This window comes from Gavia stellata, chromosome 4 (genome assembly GCF_030936135.1).
Source record: "Gavia stellata isolate bGavSte3 chromosome 4, bGavSte3.hap2, whole genome shotgun sequence".
NCBI lineage: Eukaryota > Metazoa > Chordata > Aves > Gaviiformes > Gaviidae > Gavia > Gavia stellata.
In genome coordinates this window covers 72,604,507-72,630,364 of record NC_082597.1, presented here as the reverse complement: position 1 = coordinate 72,630,364, position 25,858 = coordinate 72,604,507, and the positions used below count along the sequence as shown (strand labels likewise).

At 35.7% G+C, this 25,858-nt stretch overlaps 1 protein-coding gene across 2 annotated transcripts in view; it reads right to left on the bottom strand.

Moving 5' to 3' along the window:
- Positions 1–25,858, bottom strand: part of PLEKHA5 (pleckstrin homology domain containing A5) — a 69,817-nt gene that overhangs the window by 16,619 nt on the left and 27,340 nt on the right. For both annotated transcript variants that reach the window (XM_059817030.1, XM_059817029.1), the window contains exons 7-17: positions 22,904–23,372; positions 21,289–21,372; positions 18,452–18,571; positions 17,704–17,757; positions 11,028–11,108; positions 5,046–5,108; positions 3,823–3,903; positions 3,539–3,688; positions 2,039–2,140; positions 753–864; positions 451–497 (exon numbers count right to left, since the gene is read on the bottom strand). In XM_059817030.1, the coding sequence (XP_059673013.1) occupies positions 451–497; positions 753–864; positions 2,039–2,140; positions 3,539–3,688; positions 3,823–3,903; positions 5,046–5,108; positions 11,028–11,108; positions 17,704–17,757; positions 18,452–18,571; positions 21,289–21,372; positions 22,904–23,372 (1,363 nt within the window). The remainder of the gene's footprint in view (positions 1–450; positions 498–752; positions 865–2,038; positions 2,141–3,538; positions 3,689–3,822; positions 3,904–5,045; positions 5,109–11,027; positions 11,109–17,703; positions 17,758–18,451; positions 18,572–21,288; positions 21,373–22,903; positions 23,373–25,858) is intronic.

Here is a 25,858-nt window from a genome sequence, read left to right as displayed (position 1 = left end):
TAGCCAGATTTTCAGAGGAATTGAACATTTGGGAGCTTCCCACAGTTTCAGCTGTTCTTGTGGGTGCTCTGGCCATCTGAGAACCAGGCTCAATATGTGAATAGACATATAAAGCAATGTATTTCTTCCCATGAAAAGTGTAGTGGGTAGAAAACAAATCCGTAAATCAGGGTTTATACTTCTAGGGTAAGAGCCTAGGGAGAGGAAAAGGTGAGAAATGGAAAAGAGAAACATACCGGTGAGAATATAAAGATACACAACAAATGAAAGTGTTAGAATTACTAGTGGATATATCAGTCTTTAAATCTAATTCACAATACAATATTTTCACAGAAACATACTGAATACATACTTCAGACACCCTTAAAACGGTTATAATAATGCTCATTTTTATCATATGTATATTAGAAATTCAGTGATGCTAAAATGGTAAATGTACTAAAACCATACCTCATTTTTATATTTAATAGCTGAAAATGTCCTTGATCCCATGATGCCTGTTGGGGGGGAGGGGCAAAGGCATAGAAAGAAAGAGAAAAATTGTTTTCAATAAATAGCTTTTAAAATATGATGTATAACTTGTTGCTATCAAACAAATACACAAAGCATCAAATTAAAATAGATGATTGCTTTCTTCTTTTCTCAGCAATTGTACCATTTTTTCAAACATACAAAAGCAACTATGGAACTTATCCTTTAAAAATGTATATTATCCAATCTCACTTCCTACGAGATAAAAACAATCAGTTTACCTGCCTCTGAAGAGCTTCTTTGCTCTTTATGTTTACTTAAACCCTCCATCACATCTTGAATTCTCCACAGTTCCTTCTGAATCTGAGCACGCTGTATCCCTGCTGACTCAGTCTGCCAGTAAATAAACAGCATATATAGGTGATAAATTAGAATACATTGCAAGCGGAAAAAAAACCCAGAAAACCTTTTTCTTTCTTTAGACTACACTGCATGTCCTTTCCCAATGAAGGAAAATAAAATGCCGTAATGACAGACAATCTCCTTTTCCATAAAAATGCAACATTCAAATATTGTCAGAAACAGAAAGTTAAGACTAAGTCATTTCATAATGTGTCAGTTAATTTGACAGCAATTTGCTAGTTCAAACTCCACGTAAGAATAGAATTGTATCTACTGTCTCCAAAGAAAATCCAAACAAACTTTGCACAGGAGGCCTACATACAATGAAAGAAAAGAATGCATCAGTTCCAACCCTAAAATAGGTAGAGATGAACATGGTGTTTGCATACGAGCATATGAACTCTGGGCCTATTTGCATTCATGGCCATGCATGGTTCAAACCTCATAACACAAATTTCTCAGCTCTTGGGCTTCCTTGTAATCTCCCTTTCATAGCTGCACAGAAAATCAGTCCCTGGAGCAAATAGTCTTTAATGCCTCCCAGCATGGACCACACCCATCTGCCGGTTCCAGATAATGTATGCACATCTGTGTGTGCGTGCGTGTGTGTGTGTGTGTCTCACAACAAGATCTCTTTAGAAATTCAGAACTTATACTAACTGTCCAATCCTCCACAGCACAGCAAGCTAATAAGATACACATCAGAACTCTTTGTATATAAGACCTGAAGCAATGCCTGGAATATTTTTTATTATAATTTATTTTTATAGAATGATTTAGTTACATTTTAAAATATTCAGTTAATTGGAAGGATTTGTGTGAACATTTACTATGAGTGTCACAGCAATTAAGGTTGAGAAAACTACCCCATTTTGGACACCATCACTGAAACAGAAAGAGGAGGCTTCCAGACACACGAAAACCAGTGCTGTAGCATCAAAACAACAGAAAAAGATGCAGACCTCCTCAGAACTTACAAAATTTTATTTTCTTTTTACACCTTGTAAATTAATGCAGACCTCCTCAGAACTTACAAAATTTTATTTTCTTTTTATACCTTGTAAATTAATGCATCACATGTCCCCCTTTTTTCATTTGTGTAGTTTTTAAACAAAATCATAGAAAATGAAAGTCACTTAAATGTACTTTAAGACCTATGCCACACCTGAATTTCTCCAAGCCGATCAAGTTGCTCCTGCATATGGTTCCTTGTTACAGTTACATCATACTCCAATTTATCATATTCTCTCCAAGCTCTTTCCAGTTCCTAAGTATATAACAAAAGTAAAGAATTACAGATGCATATTCAAGTAAAAAAAAAAAGTATATTTACTTTATTCAGTGGCATGAAACTTCAGGAAGTAATGCTAAAATAAATAAATAAATAAATATTTTAAAGAATGCAATGCTTAAACAGCTTTTTGTTTTTCTAATGATACTGAATAGAATTTAAACAAACAGCATTTTGTCTTTCCACAAACAAAAAAGATAGGCAAGGGCAAAATCTGCAGAATATGTCTTTATAGTCAGCAGGCGTGTGGGTCTTAAGCTGTCCTTCCACTGAGGCAGAAAACCCACAAAAACGGATGCAAATTTGTCTCTTTTATCACATAGAATACATACGTGTGAGTGCACAGCGTGTGTGCGTGTATATGCAATGTATTATCAAGACAAATGTAAGTCATCCAATCTTGCCTGTAAGGTTACCAGTGAATGCCCCAGGCCTGCTAATACACCATTATTTTACATATATGAAACTACATACACCAGAAGGGAGAAGGTGCAAAAAGAAAATCTTCTTTGAGGTCAGCTCTGCCATGTCATTTTTTAAGCCTACATCAAGCAATTTACTCAATTTAGCATAAATTAAAAAGTTAATGAGGGAAAGTATATCTTGAGGATTTCCTTTCCCCTGATACCTTATCCCACCAATCTCTTTTACAAGACAGTCTAATGTTCAGACTAAAACCAGTATTTCAGGGCCTACTTTGTATCAATTTCACCACAGCAAACCACTGGAATTTGACACTGAAATACTTTTTTGGATATATATATAAGTAGGCAAAAACGATTCTTTGCCTTGTCATTTCAATGTAGAAACAATCATGAACTGGAAAAGGACAGTAAATAGCAATTCTCTTCCCTTCCTTTTTTTTTTTTTTTTTTTAAGGTTTTTGAAAGTGCGTAACTTGAAAGATCTTTTAATTATAATGGCCTACTATTAAGAGAGACCATGACAGTATAATCCTTTCTTCTTTTCATCCTGCAGCTGCTTTTGCTTAAAATAAGTCACCTATCTGACTGAATATCTGATAAAGTTTGTGCTTTCTACTATTTTGCCATCACATAAAATAGCTTCTTTGCATTATTTACTTCTTCTGTAATCAACTTTTCATATTATAAAGATGAAAATTACCACACCAATTAAAGTCAGCAGGGACTCATTCCTGGCAAAGAAAAATAAATTCAAGAAAGACTACCCGATGAATATAGTGAAAAGATCAATTTCCAGCTGCCTTTGACAAAACTATAAGCAAGTAAAAGACCACTGATGTTTGTTGGAGCATAATGAAAAATAACCAAAGACAACCAAATTAAGAATATGAACACGAAGATAATCGTTTAACACTTCACTGAATTTTACCGGCAAGAACGTATTACTTACTGCAGTAGCTCGTGATACTTCTCGACAAGTGCTAAGTAGTCCATTCTGCAAGTCATCTCTCTGTAAGACTACATTTTGTATGGCTGCGGGATTATCTGCATTCATTTCTATTTCCTGACTTGCTGATAGCAAAGCTTGCTCAAGCGTGTACTATTATAATAAAAAGAATTATTTTTAATGTTCTGCATCATTGGGCTAATTTTCATTTTATTTCAGTTATCAATGTTCTCATAACAAGCACGTAAAATAACATCCACTTTAGGTAATAAATACAATTGTCCTACTTTCTCCTTGTGTAGCTGTTGAAGCTTCTCTTCCAGTGCTTGTACAACTTTATCCTGTTCACATAAACGGCTAAGCTTAGCCTAGTATATAACAGAAAATCATCACAATTAGGATTTCATTTTTAACATCTCCAGTAATCAAAATATAACTTGATCAAATCATTACAAGAATCTATATAAAATTTTATTACCACAAACGATGAATTGTAAAATTATGAAGGCATTAGTCTTGCATTTGCAAATTAACCTTAAGAAACTCTCTTAAGATACTATGAAATAAGTGTTGTTATAACTTGAGCATGGCTCAAAACATGTAATTTATGATTCTACAGCTAAATCTTTACAATTTAATAACAGGTATTAAATACCATTTCAATTTACATATTCCTCAGTATTATAAAGAATGTTGCATACATTCACAGTCTTTCCCATGGCTTATTTCAGGTTTTTAATAGTTAGTTACTAATACTATCCATACTTTGCTCTGTTTCACCTCCGATTGAGGCTGGGCTATGAATAGAACTGTTCCACTCCAGCTCCAGTTTCAGCAAATAACTGTTCAGTACACTCTAACCAATTTGAAATGGTTTACTTCTCTATTTGAAAAACTTTTTTGGTTCAGTTTGTGCTGCTCTGGCTTTTTAACTCTAAGATAACACTGGAAGCCTGCTTTCTTTTTTACTGTTAAAATAACATCCCTTAAATCAGTATGTCTACTCTTAGTTGCATTGTGCAAGAATGACCAGACATGCGTATGTATGCATATGCAGTATGGCTATATGTGTGTATGTTTCACCACCAATTTTACACCAAGCCCCTTTTCTTTAGTAACTAGCAACCCAATACTCTGAATGGTAACTACGCGTGCCAAATTTCAGTTTTGGAACATCAGTCATGTTTCCTGAGAAATTACAGCTCTCATTCTTATAAATGAACTACAGCTACAGAGTTTTCCCCTTCTCAAGTAATTAATTCCTTTCTAGAAGCAATTCACCTTTGAACAGATATAATACTTGAAATTTCAGCCTAAAATGTGATACTTCCTGCAAGTTAGAAGCTTATTACAAAAATAATCTTATGCCTCGCAATTTCACAAAACAATTTCTGTTGGTAATCACCTATATAAACTGTGTTTCAAACCCAAAAGTCAAGGGGGAAATTATTATCAAAATAAAGAGACAAATACCAACATTTCCAAGGAAGAAGAAATACAAATGACTTACGTCAATATCCAGCTCTTCAGTTCTATATTTGTATAGTGTACCCCTACATTCTTCTTGTGTTAACTATAAGGAAGAACAATATTGCCATAAAACAACTTAATTGGACTATGAAAATGAAACTACTGTTCAGCTTAAGAGTTTTAATACAGAAATCAGCTTTTGCTTGAAAGTCAATCATACCACATTGAACAACGTATTTTTAGACATTATATATTAATGAAGAGAAGTAAATTGAATGTCAAGCAAACTGTCAGTAGAAAGTTGCATTAACTTAACAGGCTATGTTTCTAATTGAAACTGGATTTTTAAAGATGTACAACTAACTCAATCAAACATGGATTATGTAGGAAGATGAAACTGCCAGAGTACACCTAGACACTGTTATACATCATTATGTATCTTTTCTTATGTGCATTCTAAATACAGGGACTCATTCTACTTGGAATTAACCATTCTAGGCCCACTATAGTCAAGTGTATTCAGATTCACATCAGAATATCCTCCTTATGAAATCAGAACAGAATGACCTAAGTATACAAAATGTGTAAACTATTTTGTTACAGACATATATATGCTCAATGAGTGCTGCCAAATACCTTTCTGCCTACTTTTTCATATGGATTCCCTCTCCTCCAAGAGAGTATTACCAGAAGTGCTATAAAGGGAAGCCCTTCTATTTTATCTTTGGATGTAGGCAAACTTGTCTCCTCACGCCAGTCAGCGTGTAAGGTATCCTCGCACTACGTTCACATAGCTCCTCACATTAAGTTCTTAACTCTTTCAATCTCTTAACTGACCAGTAACAAAATTTAAAAATATTTTACATGAAAAAAGGTAGCTCCCCATTTTAGAATGGACTGTCACATACAGTAACTACTTAATGTCCTATACAGCAAGTATTGGCATAACACTATCAACCTTCATATTCTATGTGTTTAAAAACACATTGAGTACGCACTGAATCCCAACATAGATGCTTTCCTTTTATGTATCTGTCATAATTAGGTCATCATGACTTAATAGTGCAAGACAGACTACAAAAACATAAGCCCATGTTAAAGGACGCTTATAAATAAAAGGACTAGGGAAGGGTTAATCAGACAAGCATTCCAAACATACAATAAATCTTCAGCACACTTAAGTGTTTCATTTCAAGACATTATGTCCACATACCTCATGCAAATGCACCTGGTGACAATTTAAAAGTATGTATAGTGTATTAAAACCACACAGTAACTTTCTTTGAAATGGACATTTTATGAAAATGAATGTAGGAATATGAAAAAAAGCCACAGCACTTTTGCACCTCATGAATGTCACAAAAATTAAGATATCTATTTAAAGTCCTACTATTGCAGAGTTGTGTTTTTTAACTGTTGATTTTATCACAATGAGAGAAAAATGAGGAATGGAAATATTTAAAAAAAACTCATAAACATGGCCAAATGGCTTTAACTCACAGGAAAACCTAGTTATATTTCACAACAGAAAGACTTTACAAAAGAAAGATTATCCCCTATTAGATAAATACAACTTCCCAAGACACTGCTCAGCAATTCATATGGCTTGCTTGTAAAAATGTAATGTTATTTTTTCAAGCCAATATTTTTTACACTTCTTTATTTTTTAAAAAAGAGAGACGACTTTTTTTGGCATTTCAACCTTAATTATAGCTGAGTTTGAGATAGCTTGCCAATTCAGCATCCTTATCCCTCCCTACCTCCTAAAAGGAATATATTTTAAGTATTCAGAAAACAAAAACACATTTTCAAAGACTACTATACAGTGCTAATTCTTCTTATTAAAATCCTATCACACTTTTAAAATTGCTGCCAACTTCTTGCTTTTGTCAGCAGTACTAGTTTCCCACAATAGACATTGCTGGAGAGCCACTTCATTTCAACATTTCTACTGCAACATTGTACGTAGACTTAACGCAAAAACTCTACAAATAGTATGAAACACTTAATCCATCTCTAACAAAACAGCACCTCCTCTTTCCACAGCACATCTATAAATCAGCTTAAGGCAAAAAGCACAGAATGCTATTGCATTCTACTGGAATTATGAGAGGAATTCTAGTAGACAAAATGCAATTACACGTTACAAGCAAGCAAGGTTAACAACCTCATAACCCTGGAAAATGCATTGTAAGAGCTCCGATGATCAAGTTATCGAAATGTATTTTATGTCACGTTCAACAAATGCCTCTCTCACCAAATCGTTCCTACAGATACTTTACAGTAATTTCAAAGAAAGAGTGCCACCTACTGAACCACTGACATGACTTGCTGCTGACTTCTACACTTGTCCTTGACATTTGCCTACTCAAATACAAAAACGTCCATTCCTCTTAACATGGTGAAATACACTGCACAGCTCCCAAACATTAAGGAGCAGCACCCTGAATACCTACAAATAGAACTTATCATTTTTGAAAGGCAAACTGCACATGCAGAGTTTGGCCAAACATGTATCTTACATGTGAAAAGATAAAGTGACCTTAACTGAACCTCCATCTTATGTTAGAAACAATTTGTCATCTACTTTACAGTCCCACTGTACAGTCCCCATCTCCATCAGACGCCAGTACCAGATCAGTCACAGAAGTCAATAAATCCACCACGATGGACACAATATAAGATGTCCTTGGAGGGAATTTTCTTCCCAAATAAATGCAGATTAGGCAAATCTCTCTCTTGAGACATGAGGGGTTAAACCTATTAAGCAGTCAATATTAAAAACATTTAAGTGACAGTATTATTTCATTACCTTATAAGCTATTTTCAGATTCTGCTAACCATTTTGATTCAATATATGGCAGGAAATTTCACACCCTGAGAGCACGCTAAGCATCTCTGCAAGACACTGCACTTAGGAAATTAAACCAGGACCATCTAGGACATTTTGTGGGGAGCACGAGGTTAAAGTCAGACTTCCAAGAGGCGCTTTTTTTTTTCTTTTTTTAAAGTACTTGTTACTATCAGGAAGCAGGGCAAATGGGCATCTACCCCACAGTAAGCAAGATTCTCCTCTGATTTTGCATAATGCGACAGATAACATTTCAAATACAAATTGGAAATACAAGATTTTTAGCTCAAATACAATCATCTCGTGTTCACAACAAAACCTGAAAAATATTTCTACCTACAAATCTCAAAATCTAACATGCATAACAGTTTAAATGCATGCAGTTGCAATAATAATAATAATAATAATAATGCCATAAATGGGATCTCCCTGTCCTTACAGAACAAAAAAAAAATCAAGGACTATTTTTACACATTTTTAATGTATTAAGAATAATTATCCAAGCAAAGACCTGGATGTTAGCTTGTTGCACTCAGATTTTCATTTATTCCCCCTTTAGGGAACTCACACACATAAGAGAAACCGAGGACAATTCTACTTTTTAAAATCAGCATATACTGCTTTAGAAAACAGATTAACACTCCTCTCCTAGTATTAGAAAGAAACAAAAAAACCCAAGGTAGAAATGGGTCCGGGCTGTATGTAGAAAGCCTCTATTTTTCTTGTCTGTACATATAGAATAATTGCCCTGGCTTATACTTGTAAATTTACAGTCCCGTCTGTAGAGCAGGCTGATGTAAGTCAAAGTGATATAAATAACTGTGAAGATGTAACAAATCACAAACAAAAATGTCTTATAAATAACACATTCAAAATAGTATATATTTTAGCTATTATTTTACTAAAGAACCATTAATCATTACAAACAAACAGGAAGCAAGACACCTTAATTTTTAGTTAAATACAAGCTTGTCTTGCTTTTCTTTGCTTAACTCTAAATGAGCTCAGTCATAAAACTGAACTGAATAAACTGAAGCAAAGAATGATCCTTTTCTCTACCCTCAGGAATGGTTACGGTCATCAGAAACTAGTTTATTATCTTGACAACAAAACAGGTTTCAGTTGCTTACACAGATGCTTCTCCCAATTGTTTACATTTCTTTAAAACTGCAGTGGGAAAGATGACTGGCAAACCCAATTTGTTTTATTTGAATAAAAAATTAGATGATGTTTAAATAAGTTGCCAGAATTTTAAACAGGTTTGTTTTGCATTACAAAAGTTTAAAGACTATTTAGGCAGTGAAATTTTGAGTGTATTTTTGTCCTTTCCTGGAAATCAGTTAATGCAGTATTTCATATAGGAAACTTCATCTGTGAAAGCAGAGGTCTCGCTATTCTCCCTGCAGCTTATGCAATACATGGGTTCTTCTGCACAAGCCTGCCAACATGTTGCCAACCCACTGACCTGAAGAGACCACACCTCTAGTGACAAAAGGTTATTCAATCTCCATGACCTGTTAGGTTCACTGTTTCTTTGGCAAGAATGTCAGAGAAGGTGCTTATTCAGTGTCAAATACAAAGCAGCAGGTATGCCTACAAGGTGAAGGCAGTGCTGTGTAGCGATACCTTAGCTGACAGCATAGCTTCCTCAAGACAGCACTCTGAAATTTATTGGTATCCCTAAACAAGCAGGCCGACTAGCCCAGGCACAGCTGTACCTCAATTGTGTCTATATAAATAATTAGAAGCTGAGCTAGTTTGCCCTGACACATCCAAAGCACCTCTGTTCTTTATATGTATGTTGACTTATTTGTCTTACATACTCTATTACAGAAAATTGATTTGCTTTGCAAAAAAAAAAAATCGTAACAGCAAGGCTTCTTTAAAAAACAAACAAACAAACCAAAACCTAATTTCATTTAGGGCTTGAGGGCACCTTACTTCTCCCATTCCTCTCCCAAATAGTTCCTTCAGGTTCCACGTTAAAGGTCCTATTTTGCACATAGGAGCACAAATTGGATGTTCCCGAAATCAAAGTCACTCACAACCCAACTTCCTTTGGAAAGCTGAGATTTTTCTTGCAACTTTTCTGGATCACAAACAAATCTACAATGTGGAGTTGACTTCCAAAAAAATGAAACATGAAATTAAGCTGCAGCATTTTTTAAAAACATGGCAAAGCATTAATCACTAATAAATGACTGTTTCGCATGGCAGAACATCTCCTTTTCTTCAAACTATGCATCCTTTATATGTCATTTTGGCTCACAAGGTCGTAAATGCAAGTGTAAGGGAACTGGTCAGATATTCCCTTCTGACTGGCAGCCAGAACTGCACACCTCATCTGCTGCAAAGTATCACAGTCATTTAAGTAAGAACAATATCTTTGTTGCAGCAGAGTCTAGAAACTTCTTAAACATTCCCTGATGTGAAAGGAGCTATTCCGTTAAGCCCCAGTATCCCTAAGACACTACAGTGCCAACAGATACGTATTGGCCATGCTCATAAGTTAATGCACGTCTCAACTCACAGACAATATTTCCATTCACATTTCTGATTCTTCTTCCATCTTACCATTGACAACCATCACTAGATACTCTGTAAGTGTGCAGAGTTAGGTCTGCTGTGACTTTATGAACAGACACTGCCTTTTGGATTTACAGTCCCCCAGATCAAAGTAATTTTGATCCTTCCATTTTTAAGTGGCTAAAGGCTTAGTAGGTGCAAACAAAAACTTGTAAATCCACTTCCTAGAACAAAACAAAATTGCCAGAAATGACCAGGTAAACACTACTCACATGCTTTTGTAGTGGTCAAAAGAAAGAAGCACCTTTGAACACTAATTGCAGAGAATCATGCTAAGACAAATGTTGGAAGCTTATTGGAAGTTTCATGAATTTACTGGACACCTGCATAAAATACCAACTAATTAAATCGTCTAGACAGAAAAAGTTATTCAAAAGGGTACATTTAATACTTAACAACAAAAATGCAGCAAAAGCCATGCTAACGATATTGCAGCATTTTATAAAGCATGGATGACTTGTGGTTTTCCAAAGCAAATAAGAAAAACACCAATGTTATGAATAAATCTGAGGAACAACCAAAACTGTCACTAAGGAAAATTTTCGCAGATGATAAAGCGATTTCATTCACTATCCAAGACCTTACTTGCTGGTACAGTTGCGGTCTTAGCGCCGAGTTCTCAATCATAGTGTGAACCATGGTGATTAAAGGTTCATTCTCTTTCATCTATTTCAAATCAGGAGGAGCATACAGCAAACATCAGTTTACAGCATGGCTAGATTTGAAAGACGACACTGTAAAATATAGCCTCTACTTTAATTTTTTCTAATAATGCAGTAGATTACATTTTATCCCATGCTTTTTATATATTCCATCATTCAGTAATATCAATATCTGAAAAGTTTAATAAAATCAAACAAATGTAGCAAAAACACATAAATGCTCAAAACCAATGTAATATTTATTCCGCAACACTCTCCCTTTTTAAAAATAAAAATGCTTAAAATAAGCCTGACTTTGCATGATATTGAAAAGTACTATTGGATTATGCAATAGGAACACTCCAACCTTTATCAGAAACCCTTTTACATTATAGATTTAATAACTCAATGTACATTAAAAAAATATAAGCATTCCCAGCCTCTGAATATTGAAACAAGATTTAGACTTATGTTCGTGTATCACAAACTGTCTTTATATACTGCACTGATTTATGTACTTAGGAACTCTGAATCATTACTCATTGTATTTATCCACCCCCATTTATGGGTGTGAAACTATTCTGGAACGGGTCAGACATTTTCTGTAATGATTAGTATTTATTGCTATGTGTGCAAATGTCAAAACCAGATACTTTGATTATTACAGTAAAAATTACATACACTTAGGATTTCAGAAAAGTATGCAACCCAGACAATAGTATGGGATTTTTGGTTTTAAAAAGGAGACTTTCCTAACTGTAAGGGAAAAATTATGAAAACGGATAGTTTTCCTCTCCAAAAGAAACTGAAAAGTCACTTAATGCACAGTCCCCCTCCTATTTTTGTTGGAAACTTTAGGACCTGTTGGAAACTTCAGCAATGCCTGTTTCGAGTACGGTTACACAGGAAGGAAGTGTGTGTATGAATATTTATGATCTTTCACTCTGTGTATATATATGCACTCACCACGAATTTGCATGGCAAGGTTTTGTTTCACAGATTGAAATGCAACAGAAAGCCTGAGTTTTTGATGCCTTTTGGAATTTCTTGCCCCTAATTATTTAGGAAGAAACCTAACTTGTATATTTGGAGAAGTATTTTCTTTTCTCCTTATGGGAAACACATTTTTCTTGTTATAGAGAAAGGACCTTTTTGTTGTTGTTGTTGTTTTTTATACATAGAAAAGTCTGATCAGCTGATAAGTTAATCACCCAATAAAGAGTACCCTAGCTTAAGAAGGCAAGCTTATGATGCTCTGTTTGTTCAAGGCAGGATAAAACCCAAACAAGCAACCCCTCCCATTTGCTCCATCATACATAAACAGAAAACTAGAACTGACACAAGAAGTTGTTTTCCCTTTACATTTAAATTTTGTCCAGAAGAGTGGGTGCACCGGGTGATACCAGAAGATATCTCACTAGTAGGATCAACAATAAGGTCCAAAGCCAAGCAATCAAACTACAGCCAACCAAAATATTTGTAAAGGAAAAATTGCTCTGAGGCTGAGATATTTTATTAGGAGTATACTGGTTTGGATGCATTTTTATTAAGAGGATTTCAACAGCTTCAGGCTCTTTGGCTAATTCTTTTTTACAATACATCAAATTTTTCCCTTCTGACCGATAACAGACAACTTCAGAATTAATTCCTGTGGAATTGTTCAAAGATTTTTTTCATCCAGATTAGAAAAGAAGCAAAGTGGATTTGCTCCAAGGATGTTCTGAAGCTATGTTTTGTCCTCTAGCCAGCTCCAACTTTGATTTATAGGACTTCCTCCAAGATCTTTACTGCCATCGATGCCTAACGTCCTAATCTAACAATGTCTGCAAATGCCAGTTATTTCCAGAAAAGCTCCAGTTCCTTACGCCCTTATAGAACAAGGATCGAAAACCAGATTATTGGTGAAGTAATGCCAACCAAAGAGCCTTTGCAGCAGTGAAAAATAGCAAGCTTTTTTCCCCCTTTAGGAAATCAATGTTTCCAAAAAATACTGACAGACGTTCAACCATTGAGAAGTTAAGTTCTTGAGGGAGTATTTAGCTGTCACAAACCTTCTGTTAACTAAAGCTAGCGCAGACACAAGGCAATGTGTACTGAAGAACTGGCAAAGTAAACCAGAGCTACGCGGGACACAACGGCAAGTCCCATGCTCTAAAAGGTGAAGAGGATACCTATTTTGTGTTCTTAAAGCATTATGATGAGGCTACTCCCAAACTGAAGTTGGACATTATTCACATTGAATAAATAGCTCAAGGAAAAAATATTTGCTTGTTCGTAACACAAATAAGCCTTGATTTTTCTCTTACTTCAGAAAAAAAAAAATATTTCCTACAGTAAAGGACACCTTTTAGATCCTACGTATAACGCCAATAGCATTGTACTCATAGAGTCTCTCCAATTAAAGAAATCATAAAAATTGGACTTAAGATTTTCATAGGCAAACTGAAGTGTGAACTGCCTGATGTCACACAGCAACACAGCAGTAAAACCAAATGAAATCCAGCAGTCTTGGCTTTATCACTGTCTACTTCTAGTAAATAACTCTTTCTTCCCAGAAGCGATGCTTCATCTTTGCTTTTCTCTTTACTGATGTAATATATAAAAGCATTTTCCAGTTGGAAACAATGAAAAAAATATCGCCTCGACATATGAGATATATGAACAACTACATTATTTATGAGAGAGCATCTGAGTGGGTATTTTATGTTTTAAACTGTAAAGCCAAGCTATCGACAATTTTTCTCTTCCTTCCTTTTTCCTAAATTCTCTTCCGTGTTTGATAACACCCTACACAGATGACATTTCAGTATGTGCTGTTCTGGTGGCAGTGATCAGCTGGAATAGTAGCTCCCTACCAGGACAGTTGACCTCACTGATGAGATAAGACCATATGTTACGGGTGAAAAAAGACTGAGCTCAGATTGGCAGTTTTATCCGTCTCCTCTCAAGCTTCCTGAAGGTAAAAGCAGTGGCAACAGGACCTGACCAAGCTTTTCTCCCACCTTTCCTCTGCTCTTTAATCTTCTGTCCAAAAAAAGGAAGGAAAAAGCACTTTTCCTTCCTGCCTTCTTTTTACAGCAATGCTGCCTCCAGTGCAGTCTTCTTTTCACCCTACAGAGCACCTGTCCTTGAGCCTCTCTTCTTCCTCCGGGGAGGGAAAAGGAAAAAAAGAAGCAACAGAAAGAACAACAGTGGTGGCTGGGTCAGCTCACTCTACCTTTTCCAGATAACGTGAAACATACAACCAAGAGTAGTATCCTATATGTTGCTAACACAGGACATAGAATTTTAGGCTGAAATGCAAGGTTATCAGATATACTACAGGATATCTGTCAGCTCTATCCAAACACCCTTGCACTACTCCAGCCTCCCTTAATTTACTACCTTTTCCCCAGAACCACCTTCAGCATCTCAGAAAGAGGAGGATAAAGAGAAAACAGAAACAAAACACCAAGACAGTATGGATGTTGGCTGTGGGACCTTCACTCCTTCATTTGACAACTTCTTGTTCAAGTTCTGTTTATTTTTCTTTCAGTTTTCAAAGGGTGCATGAACTAAAAATGAAAGTACCAGCAGAATTATATGAACAACTTAACATCTAAACTATTCAGATAACTAGCCATTTCAAAAAAACGAGGGGAAAAAAAAAGACTAAATTAAATTTAGTAGAGCTTCTACTGTGACAAACCAACCCGGGACATGCTGAGATCATATGACAACATGCAGGGAGACTTTTACATACATAGCTTGAGCTCAATAGAAAGGGTTTTTCAGCCAAAGAAGAGTTTTACTATCAACATAAAATTCAGAATTGTACTAAAAGACTGGTTTGCTGGCATTCTCCATAGTGACAGAAAGATTCAAGTGGGACCTCCTGCCATGGCTTTATTTACTAAGGAGAAAAAAAGTGTGTCTGCCTTTTATTTGAAAAAAATTATGTTCCTACTTTTCATTACTGTTATTGTAATTACTGTGTACAAATACATTAAGGAGACTGCTGGCTTGGATTTAGTAATACACAATAAGTGATCCCTTAAAATTTGAAGACTGAAATTGTATGTGCCCTCATAACATGTCCCACGTTGGCAAACAAATCATCATTGTCTAGGGTTGCTAGCTATGTCCAAAGAACTAACTCCTAAAAGGCAGATGAGTCTCTCTCCTGCCTCTCTACGAACCTTGAGCTAGCAGAGTGCTTCACAACCTCACTTTAAAAAAAGGATGCTGGACAATCATTCTTTTGGCTGTAAGACATCAAAGAAATCACATGGCTGGATATATGCATGTCAGTCTCTTCAATCTTTTTTGCCCTATCTCTGAACTCCAACAACAACAACAAAAATTCTGAAAGCATAATACAAAACCATCAAAAAGCATAACATAAGAATTTCTTCTAAGCATCTCAAAAGGAAGCAGCAGTACAAAAAAGCAGCAGTACAAAAAAGCAGCATGACTTAAAAAAGGCTATGGGATATTCTTGAGTCCTGATAAGAAAGCCACCTAACCAGCAGACAACAACTTACTGCAACAGCATAAAAGCTACCCTCCCTATACATGAACTTTAGTGTGCCTGAAAATTCAGCTGAGCAACCTTGGTGCAAACTGACTAATTATTGTTATGTACAGAACTGAATTTTTTGTGACCAAAAAGGTGAGAGTTGAAGATAACAGGACTGGAGTTCCACCACATGCTCTAGGCAAAGCAAGTTTTGACATGATTTTCAGATTAAATATGAGTGGAAATACCTAACTGAAGTACACTGGGCATTTAAAATTCAAAGAGGGCCAGTGATTATGCAAGCTGGTTACAGATGTGGATAACGAGGAGGAAAGGCCTCAATTACACTAAAAGAAACTTTGATTTTTATTCTTCCCAACATAAAGGAAAACTGATAATGGACAAAGTAACAAAAAGATATAAATGAGATACCACCCCTAGAAGCAGTGGTACTTAATGCAAAAAGACTCTCAGGGGGATTTATTTAATACAGGTAGGTGGCAGCATTATATTAAAACAAGGGAAGAAAAGAAAAACTGATCAGAAACTGGGACAAGTATTCCAACCTGCTCTTCCATGATTTTGTGATTAAGGTAATGTATTTTAGACTTGATAATGATTTCTTACTGTAAGAAGTGCAGTGATTTCTTGCATCTCTGGTAGGGGTAATTATGGCACATTTATAAGATTTAGACACTTCCCTAAATTAATGTTTATCACATCACATTACATTTCTAAATTTCATCTGATGCAACTAAAAAGAAAATCCCTTTTACCACTTTGCATGTTTTACACAGGCAATTCTCTCCATTTAATCCTATCTCTTGACAAGCTTGGCTAATCAACCGACAGCATGGTACATAGTTTTACACTTCACATGAACAGTTGTCCGTTCTTGGCAATGAATTACATTGTTGAAGACAGAATTATTCCCTTATTCCAAAACATTATAAACTGGAAATATTTGAGTTGGATGAAATATTTTGGCCTAATTTAGCAAGCAGTTTTTCCCTACTGTTTTGGACCTCCTGCAGCCCCTTAAGACAAGACAGAGATGTTTAGAAATGCATTGCCATCTAACTGAATTGGTCACAATTTACATCTTGTTTCCAAGAGATAAAAGGAAAATAAAGCCACTCAGTGAACCAAGCGCATGCGTCTCTGCGTGTGTGCACGTCCATGTCTCCGTGCGCACGTGTGGTTTTTAGTAACTCATTGAAATCCTATCACAGGAACATGTAGGACATAAACGTTCTAAGAACAGCTGGTTTTAAGTGTAAGGCTGAAAAACTTCATTAGAGGAAAGAATATTAGGAAATAAAAAGCTCTAGCTATTTTTATATTTTTAACTAATGGACACCTAGTTGCTTATATTTCTTCTAAGCACTTATGACTGTCTTTTTTAAGTGCTAGCAAAAATTTCCCCTTTAAAAACTTCTCACACACAACTTGTGCAGAAGTCCCATTTGATCATACAACAAAGCCATAAAAAGAGGTGCATGATATCACAGTTCTTCACTTGGCAATCGATTATGTTAGTGAAGACAGAATTGTACCCTCATCCCATAAGTTATAAGAAGTTGTAAAGAAGTAAAATCTTATTCTTATATAAAACTTTAAAAAATAACTGAGTAAAAGGAGAAAAAGTAATGAGCCATGCTATGATTTGTTTAAAACATTTTTTCATGTTTGACCTCCTTTTCATTTAATGTCCTGTAGAAACATCTAACTCTTCTTAATTCAGAAAACTAAACTTATCAGAAGTACTAATTTTCTATAAATTGCATGTGTGTCGTATGAGCCCTGAAACATATTACATCTTTGGTTAGAGATGATTAAATGCTACAGTTAGTGTTATTATAAGAAGGAAATGAAGAACAGAAAAATTAATTGGTGAATGGCTACTGTATTCTGACCAATTTTAAATTGAGGGTTTTTTTTTCCATTACATGTCAAATTTGTAATTGATTAAGATATTCTGTGCTACTTAAAAAGAGCACATATTAAATATCCAACTTCATAAAAAGCACTGAAAATCCTTCTCCCCAAATATTTCCAGCTTGATAGGAGCAGGCAAAAAGCATTAAGAAATGTAAACACACAAGAAAATTACAAATCCCACCTGATGATCCAAATATATGGCATTCCTTTGAAGGTGATGTGAAAGAATCTCATTCTAGCAGGCAGCAGTCAGAGGGAAAAAGGAAAGGGACAGAAGGTGCAGAATGCATGAAAAGAGCTTTAGAAGATGTAAACTAGAGAGTGATCTTTCTGTTTTACATAGAAATATAATGCTGCTTTTATCTGCTTTTTTTTTTGGTGAACTGTTAACAGATTTTGATCCCAAAACAGAAGTGATGGAAGTTTGCCATGAATCAGACTACGAACTACTACATTACATTTTGGTTTTACATGTAAAATACAGTAAGCTCATGTAAATGTCTACTACACAGACAACTATAAACCCTTTGATAAATCTGTGTTTTAAACATGTCCTGATTTTTGTACACAGATTACAAATAAGATTGTATCTGATATGAGGCATTATAAACAATAAATTAATCTCATGATCTATCACTACTAATTTTGACTATAATAACAATAGGTTAAAAACCTTTAACATCAAACTTAACTACAATATATTTTAAAATACTCCTATGTAAATTTGACTCAGCTAATATCAAAAAGCTATGAGTAAAGCCTCAAAGGGTTAATAGCAGAACATTACATACACAAAGAACCAATGTTATTCTATTCTACTCCCATAGTAGTCAGAAAATTTTGCATTAACGGTACAATGCAAACTTTGATTAATAAATGACTACAAGTTAGTGAGAATGGTACATGACACACATTGCTTTATAGCTGACCTTTGGGCTGCTGGCCTCAAGTTTTAGTTGCATGAGCTGTGCTAGTGTGTGTTCCCGGATACTACTCAGTTCAGCTTGCTGCCGTCTCAGCTTTATTAGCAGCAGCGTGAGCTCCTCTGGCTGAAGGAGTGCAGTGTGAGAAGCCAAAGAGTAGACAAAAGGTTAATTGGTATCCTAAACCACACTTAATTAAAATAAGGGTTCTTAGTATCTTTCTTACAAAAACTTTCTATAGTGATACAACAAAAGATACACCATTTTCCCCCAAATTTACCACTTTCAAATATATAACGAAGGGTTAACTTTTAACTACTCAAAACAATGGATACTGCAAATTCCATAAAAGTGGAACATTCTGTATAATGCACAAAAATAAGTGAGGGTGTTGCAGGAGAAAGTCTGTGCAGCCCTCAAACATTTTCTGACATGCATATCAAATTGATGGTATTGACTTAAGCGAAGGGGGAGAGAATTCCAGCCTTTAGGATATCATTACCTGTACATAGACAACCATTTGAGCTTGGTGAAAGAATCAAAAAATGCCCTCAAGAAAATCTAGTTTCTAAAATAATTCTACAAATTTGTGTGTCAAAATTAAGAGTAAAAATAATAAAACACCCACGGTAACTGAACTACCTCAGAAACAATCACCTTTCACAAAATAAAACTGCACAAGCATAACAAAAATAATTTTCCATCCCACCTTCCAGATGTCTGAGGCTACCAGTTAATTTATTGCTTTACTTTTATGACTAAGATGTATAATACAGGAAGGGATGAAGAAGGGTATTTAAAACCCAAGATTATATATATAATGGAAATAAAGTCACACTCAAATGGGTATTCGTCAGGTAATTCCACACAGATCAGTTTAGGTCAGTTTGGGAAACTGCCTGAACCATTCCTGGGAACCACTTCTACTAGCAAGACTTCAAAGAAAACAAAACACTTAACATCATTTATTTTTGTTATGTTCCTGTTTGCTTCTGTTTCTTACACTTCTCCAGAAGTCAGTCTTATAAAAAGTTAAATATTCATCCAGCATTTTGATTTTTTCATGAGTTCTGAGTTTAAAAAACCCCAAACACAAAAAACCCTAAAACCCCACTTTCTCTCTCCCACAGTCACAGAATTTCCCCAAAGCAAAGAAGTAAAGAAGAAAGCTCCAAAGAACCACATATTAAATTACTGAAAAACGAAGACCAGTTTCTTAGAATAAAAAAGAAAAATCTCTGAGAATAAGCGTGGCACTGGCACGGTTGTGAGCGCGTACCAAAGTAGCCCACGAGAGGGAGCAAGGGATTTCCACATAGCTTCAGTTGTCAAAACCATTTGCTTTGAGGGAAAACTGGCACCAAAGCCAAATTGTCTAATGGCCAATCTTCCTCTCATAGTACTCTTTCAATACCTGGACTTAAAATACTTAATTTCAGAGACGAAGCGTAAGCATCTAGGCTGCTATACAAGACATTTTCAAGTTCTCACCAAACAGTGACAATGCTTTCAGTCTAAAAATTAACATCATTTCAAAGCCCAAAAAAGCTTATTTTCAGAAATAAGAGAACTGCAGGTTGCATCTTGAAACAAAAGGAACACTTCAAACAAAAGTGAATCACTTTTTCAAGATCAAAACTCTTCTCGGTATGTTCTGCAAAAGCACGATTTTAGTGCATTAGGAATAAATTATTTAATGGTACTTAAAAGCAATGTTTGCAAGCAAAATTTTTTTCCATAGAGGAGCCCATCGAACAGTTATTCCTACTCCTCTCTAGACGTTCATAATGTTGCAAACTTCTTTGACGTTGCTGTAACCGCTGTGCTTTTGATACAGCTCTTGGGACTCTTGCAACAACCATAACACAAAATTTTGTTTCAAGAGCTACCTACAGGTTTCCTCCTCTGGCCCCTGTAACACTTGTGCTGTGGGCAGGACTTTTGGTTTGTACAGGCAGAAGCTTGGACCTCCTTGCCCCCTACCCCGCTCATCAGCCTAGCTCCAGCAGCAGCAGGGCCCAGGAGAGCTGATGGGGCCGTGAACCCAAAGAAACGTCTGCAGGAGACAAGGCGCAGAGATAAGGCACCAGCTGCCAAAGGCCAACCCGTAAGTTGCTGAAGACGCCAGGGATTCAATGCTGGGAAGTGCAAGAAACAGGGGTCAAGGCAGTGGAAGGATTGACTGGGGAGCTGTGCCCACAGTATGATTCAAAATCTGCATTCTTAATTCATAACTCTCTCAAACCGTAATTTCAGATGGACAGAGAAAGATTATGGAAAGGAGACAAAAACTGGTTAAGAAATGACATAAATTTAGGACAATCTCTTAGCTTTTGGCTAAAAGTCATGTTTCGATTAGGAAGGTGGACAGTATTCATCAATATTATTTTGATGAAATACCTTCAATGAGAATTCCAGCTCTATCACAGTAAAATGGGAGATGTCAGAAAGGACACAACTTTACCAAACGCAATTTTAGTATCCTTAAAATTTCCAAAAAAGGTAAGCTTTACTTTTAGGTTTTTCTAAATAATTAATGGAGAAATAATTATTCTGTGATGTAGTCTACCCTCTCCCAGGAATTTCTGTAATGTATCAAAGACAATTAAAAAAAATTAATATCTGTATTTCTCAAAGAAAATCTGGACTCAGTGGCTACACAATATTCTCAGAGTTCAGTGGACCCGGAGTACTACTTTATTTGCTTTAAAAAACCCTGATAATTAAAACAAAGGCTACACTTCATGCAAGCTTTGAATAGAATAACATTTCAGTGCTGCCTCTTCATACTTAAAGGATTATTCTTAAAAAACCCTGATGTACCACATAAAAATCCAACTCACTGTTTTGCCTTGGAGGCTCTGAGGAGTAACAGGCTGTAAACTCAGACCTGCTGGCATTGACCTTCTGTCAGGCACAAAGACATGCTGTACAAAAACAAAATAGCACAGTATGATCCATAGTTATCTAAAACCTCAAAAACTATTAAATGCTAAAAAAAGTCAAGCCAACGTCACGCTTATGATAAATTTGCTATGATTTGTGCCAGCTTTGGCCAGTCACGCTCCCTGCTGATCTACTATCTAGGACACTCGAGTAGCCTACCTCTAAATTTTAGAAATACACCAGCTTTCATCATTCGTTTAATTAACAATCCTCCCTCACAGATGTTATCCTACTGATAGCCCATGCACCAACAATTTTAGTTCTTCACCCATCATTGAAAGCTGTTTAAAAACCTAAGATCTCTATATAGATTGGGTTTAAATCTTAAATTTACCCTACTGATTTCAAATAGTCAGTCTCCTAATTACCCACCTCTTAAAAACAGGTCTGTGTTTTTAAGTTAATGGCAAAAGCTAGTTGTGTAGCTAAAAAAATACACACCAAATAGCACGAAAAACCAAAGGGAAACAGGAGTCTTGTACAAAAGATACTAAATATAAAATGCAATACTAGCATAAAGTGTTTCACAAGGAAAAAAAAAATATCAGAAAGCAGAACATGGCTGAAATGACAAGTAAACACATGCTCTGCAGCACTGACCCTAGTGATATTTCTCAGATGTGTGAGAAGCACTGATTACTAGATTCCCAGTGCAGTTGAGACATAAAGGATGTCAAACCAAAATGACTCCTTTGTTGATAGGGACCTAAAAACTTCCAAACCCAAGACTTAGTAATCAACTGTAAGTTGTTTAAACTGTTTTAAGATGCAGTTAAAGATTTTTTTTCCTGCATCAAGAAACAAAGACACCTGAGAAAGATTTAAGGAAAAATGTTCAGGAGCATTTTATACAAACTCTAGTTTTACATCCAACTGAAAGAGTAATTTTTATGTAATTATCTCCAGAGCCACATACAGCACCCCGGTTTACAGTTCTTTGTGTCTCCCTCTCACTGATGAAGACCAGCAAACTTACACTAGTCAAGCACTACGGTTGTGTGCAAATAGAGTCTGATCTTTAGTGATCTCCCTAATAACTCAGAGGCACCAAAAGAAACGATTACACTCAGTTTTCTGCTGGAACCCAAGGCAGCCAAACTTGTGGCTCAAGAATAGAAAACAGCACATGGAAAGATATCTGGGATTTTCAGTCATCTTAGAGTTCCAGCTAAAAAAGCTAGAAAGGAGAGAGATTTCTGCACATACAACAGACTATTCTGAATAATTTGCCTATTGACTCCTTTTCTTTCCTTTAGAGAAACATAATATCACAGACAGTAATATTAGGACAACACGTTTTCACAGAGTGTATTAGAAAACTATCTTTTTACAACCTTTAGATTTTTAAATGCTTTTTAGAATCAAACCTTTCTCCATGAAAACAGTGATGTAACTTAATCCTCATTATAATAAAATATACTACAGTGCAACATGAGTTTTACAGTAACCGTATCCTTTCTACTAAAAATCCTTGTAAATAAGATTTTTAACTATTAAAATAAGTATTTTTACCTTAGTATGATGTGTCCTGTGTCTGCGATCAATAGTTACATCTCCCCTTTGCACTGGTGAAGACACTTCTGATCTGTAGGTCCGCTGTGGGGAATACCCTTGGAAACCAGCGATCGAACCATGAGAAGGTGAGGTGGGAATCGCATGCATCGTCTGATCAGAAATATTAATCATAGTTTTTGGGCTACTTAAAGTATTATGTCTAGTAAGAGTTGTTTGCTTATTGTAAAACTGACGTTGCTGCCATTCATAGAGCTGCCACATTGTGTCATCACGCATTGACCTCCGCTTTTCTTCAGCTGTTACTGGTCCTATGGCTCTGTCGTAAGCTGAAGGCGTTACACTGCAGAGGCTCTCCGGCCGTGCTTTGCTGTTTCTTGGCAGTGTTCTGTAGCCTTCTGGGTACCGGGGTAAAACTTGAGGTCGATGGCTTGGCATGTTTCTTGGTAATGTCTGGTATGAGATTATGCTGAAACACAAATTTTCTTTTTATTAGTGGACAGCATTAATATTATGGCAACATGAAGTTTTTCAGTATTGGTTATGTTTATCTAGCTAACACTTACTGTTGGTTTTTTTTTGAATACTGCAAGTGTCATTTTAAAAATATGCAAGAAAATCAAGACAACAATTAAAGAATCAACTATACTGATTGAATGCACTGTAGCAGGTGAAACTGGATCCTCTCTCTGATTAACTGCTTGATTATATAATTCATATTTGATCTTTTTACCTGTTTAACAGTCTAGTAGTGTCAATTTTAGATCAAATCTTGTAACTTTTCTATATGCTGGATAGGTCAAAGTTTTGAAAGCTTAGAAGTTCTATACTGTTTCCATATAAGCCCATCTTAAATGTTCTCTTTTTCAAAAGTGAAAAAAAATTCCTATTGTTTCCTCTAAGAAAATCTTGAGCAATTACTATGGACATAAAAAAACTATGAATTTTTAACGCAGACCATGAAAAAATAGCAGTAATTGTCTAATGAAATTATATTTTGCAGTTGTCAATGATAAACCATTCCATATCAGCTGTTCAAGTGAAACAAATAGCAAAAATATTTCTTTGTTTGATGATAATATTTTATTGCTTTTCAACTCGGATATGAATTGAAAACCTTATTCTTTAATTTGTTGCCACGTTAAAATTCTGGTGTGCTACAGCCATTTAGCAACTTTTAGCATTAGCGGAAATAGAAAATTTTCCATACCGAGTATCGATGCATGTCTAAGTATGACAAAGCATTTCTTGTTTTTTTCAGAGGACAAAATCTAGGTCATAAACATTGATTCATTCAACCCTTATCTAAAATTCAGATGAGTGCCTCTTAAAGCCTTTTGCTACTGATCACATCTATGATAGATGCTTGCCCAGAAACAACAGAACTGACCTCAAATTGGACGTGATTCAGGCATCAGAGGGGAGCAGCTTCTAGCTCCACCCCCGACCAATTCAAACTAAAATCCCCGCCACCACAAGGCACCAGAATCTGAAGATGGTTTTGAGTTACTTCAGTGCCACAAAAACATTGAAGTAGTAATGTAGGACAAATGGCAAGGTAAACCAGCGTTATGCATGTTAGATCCTTATGAAATAACTATCAAGGAAATTGATGACAGTAAAACCCACTTTTCACTGAAAATAGTTAAGCTGAGTATTTATTATCACCTGTAACATTTTGGAGATGAAAACTGCTATGAAGAGCTTTACATACAAAATCTGCTACAGTTTCTGAAGCTTTCCAAGAATTAATGAATTATTATCCCCATTTTGTAGATTTAACAGCTTTCCATTCTCACAGAAAAAAAAAAAAAAAAAAAAAGAAAAAGGGAAACGGATTCTAAATCCTATTCTTTTGCTGCAAAACCTGCTTAAATACCTCTAAATTTCTTCATATAACACACCATTATTGATAAGGGCTTATCTCCATCTCCATATTTAAAAAACAAACAACCAAGACACTTTTGGGTTCAAATTCTAACTTTCAAAATATTATTTTAGCTATTCACAAACAGGTATGGTGAAGCCTGATATTTTCATGAAGATATCAACTAGCTAGATACACTTCACTCACTGAAGCTCCTCTCCCATTTTATTAATTAAATGGGCAGTAGTAATCCTGTTGGCTCCTTTAAATATCCCAGAAAACGTGAAGAAAAGCTGCCTGAAGTTCTTAATATGTAAAGATAGCAATTTAAAGACTGCATAAAATCACTTATATTCTAGAACATTTAGGAAGGTAACATACCCGTCTTCTATTGGTAAACCACGAAAACTGTAAAAAGCCCAACCCCCTCAATATTAAGCCTTGTTTTACATCATTTGATAAAATCTAAACAGATGCACCAATGTCCTATTGATACTTGCAAAAATGTCATTCTAGTCAAACACAAAAAACAACCCTAGACAAGACTGCAGCCAGTCAAGCAGTCACGTACACTGTGAGGCTGCAAAATATTTCTGCAACTGTCATCATAAATAGCTCCCTAAAAATGTTCCCATATGAAAAAAAGGCTTCCACATGAGTTTACAGACTCCTTATAGACACCTTTAGAGGTTGTCTCTAGGATTACTATTGGGTGGCAATACTGGTTCTAGTGTCCAAGTTGTACTATTCGGGAAAGCTGCTTCGCTGCTAAACCTTTATGGGCTCAGTTCTGCAATGTTGTGAATACCCTCAGACCGAAACCTCAAAACAGTCCTTCATCCTAAAGAATGCAAATACCAGCTGGCTCAGAATACAAAACTTCCCTGTGCGAATCAAGCAAAGGGTGGCAGAGTGAAGATGGAAACCTGGTGCTGTATCGCAGGCATTTATTATTTAGAATGAGGCTTATATGGGCAAGGCGGGGCTCACACCCTGGCTTAGCAGCAACAAAAAAACCTCACTTAGTACCGTGCAACCCTTCCATATTTTTTCACATTTGAGAAAGAGCACTCAAGTAAACCACTTTT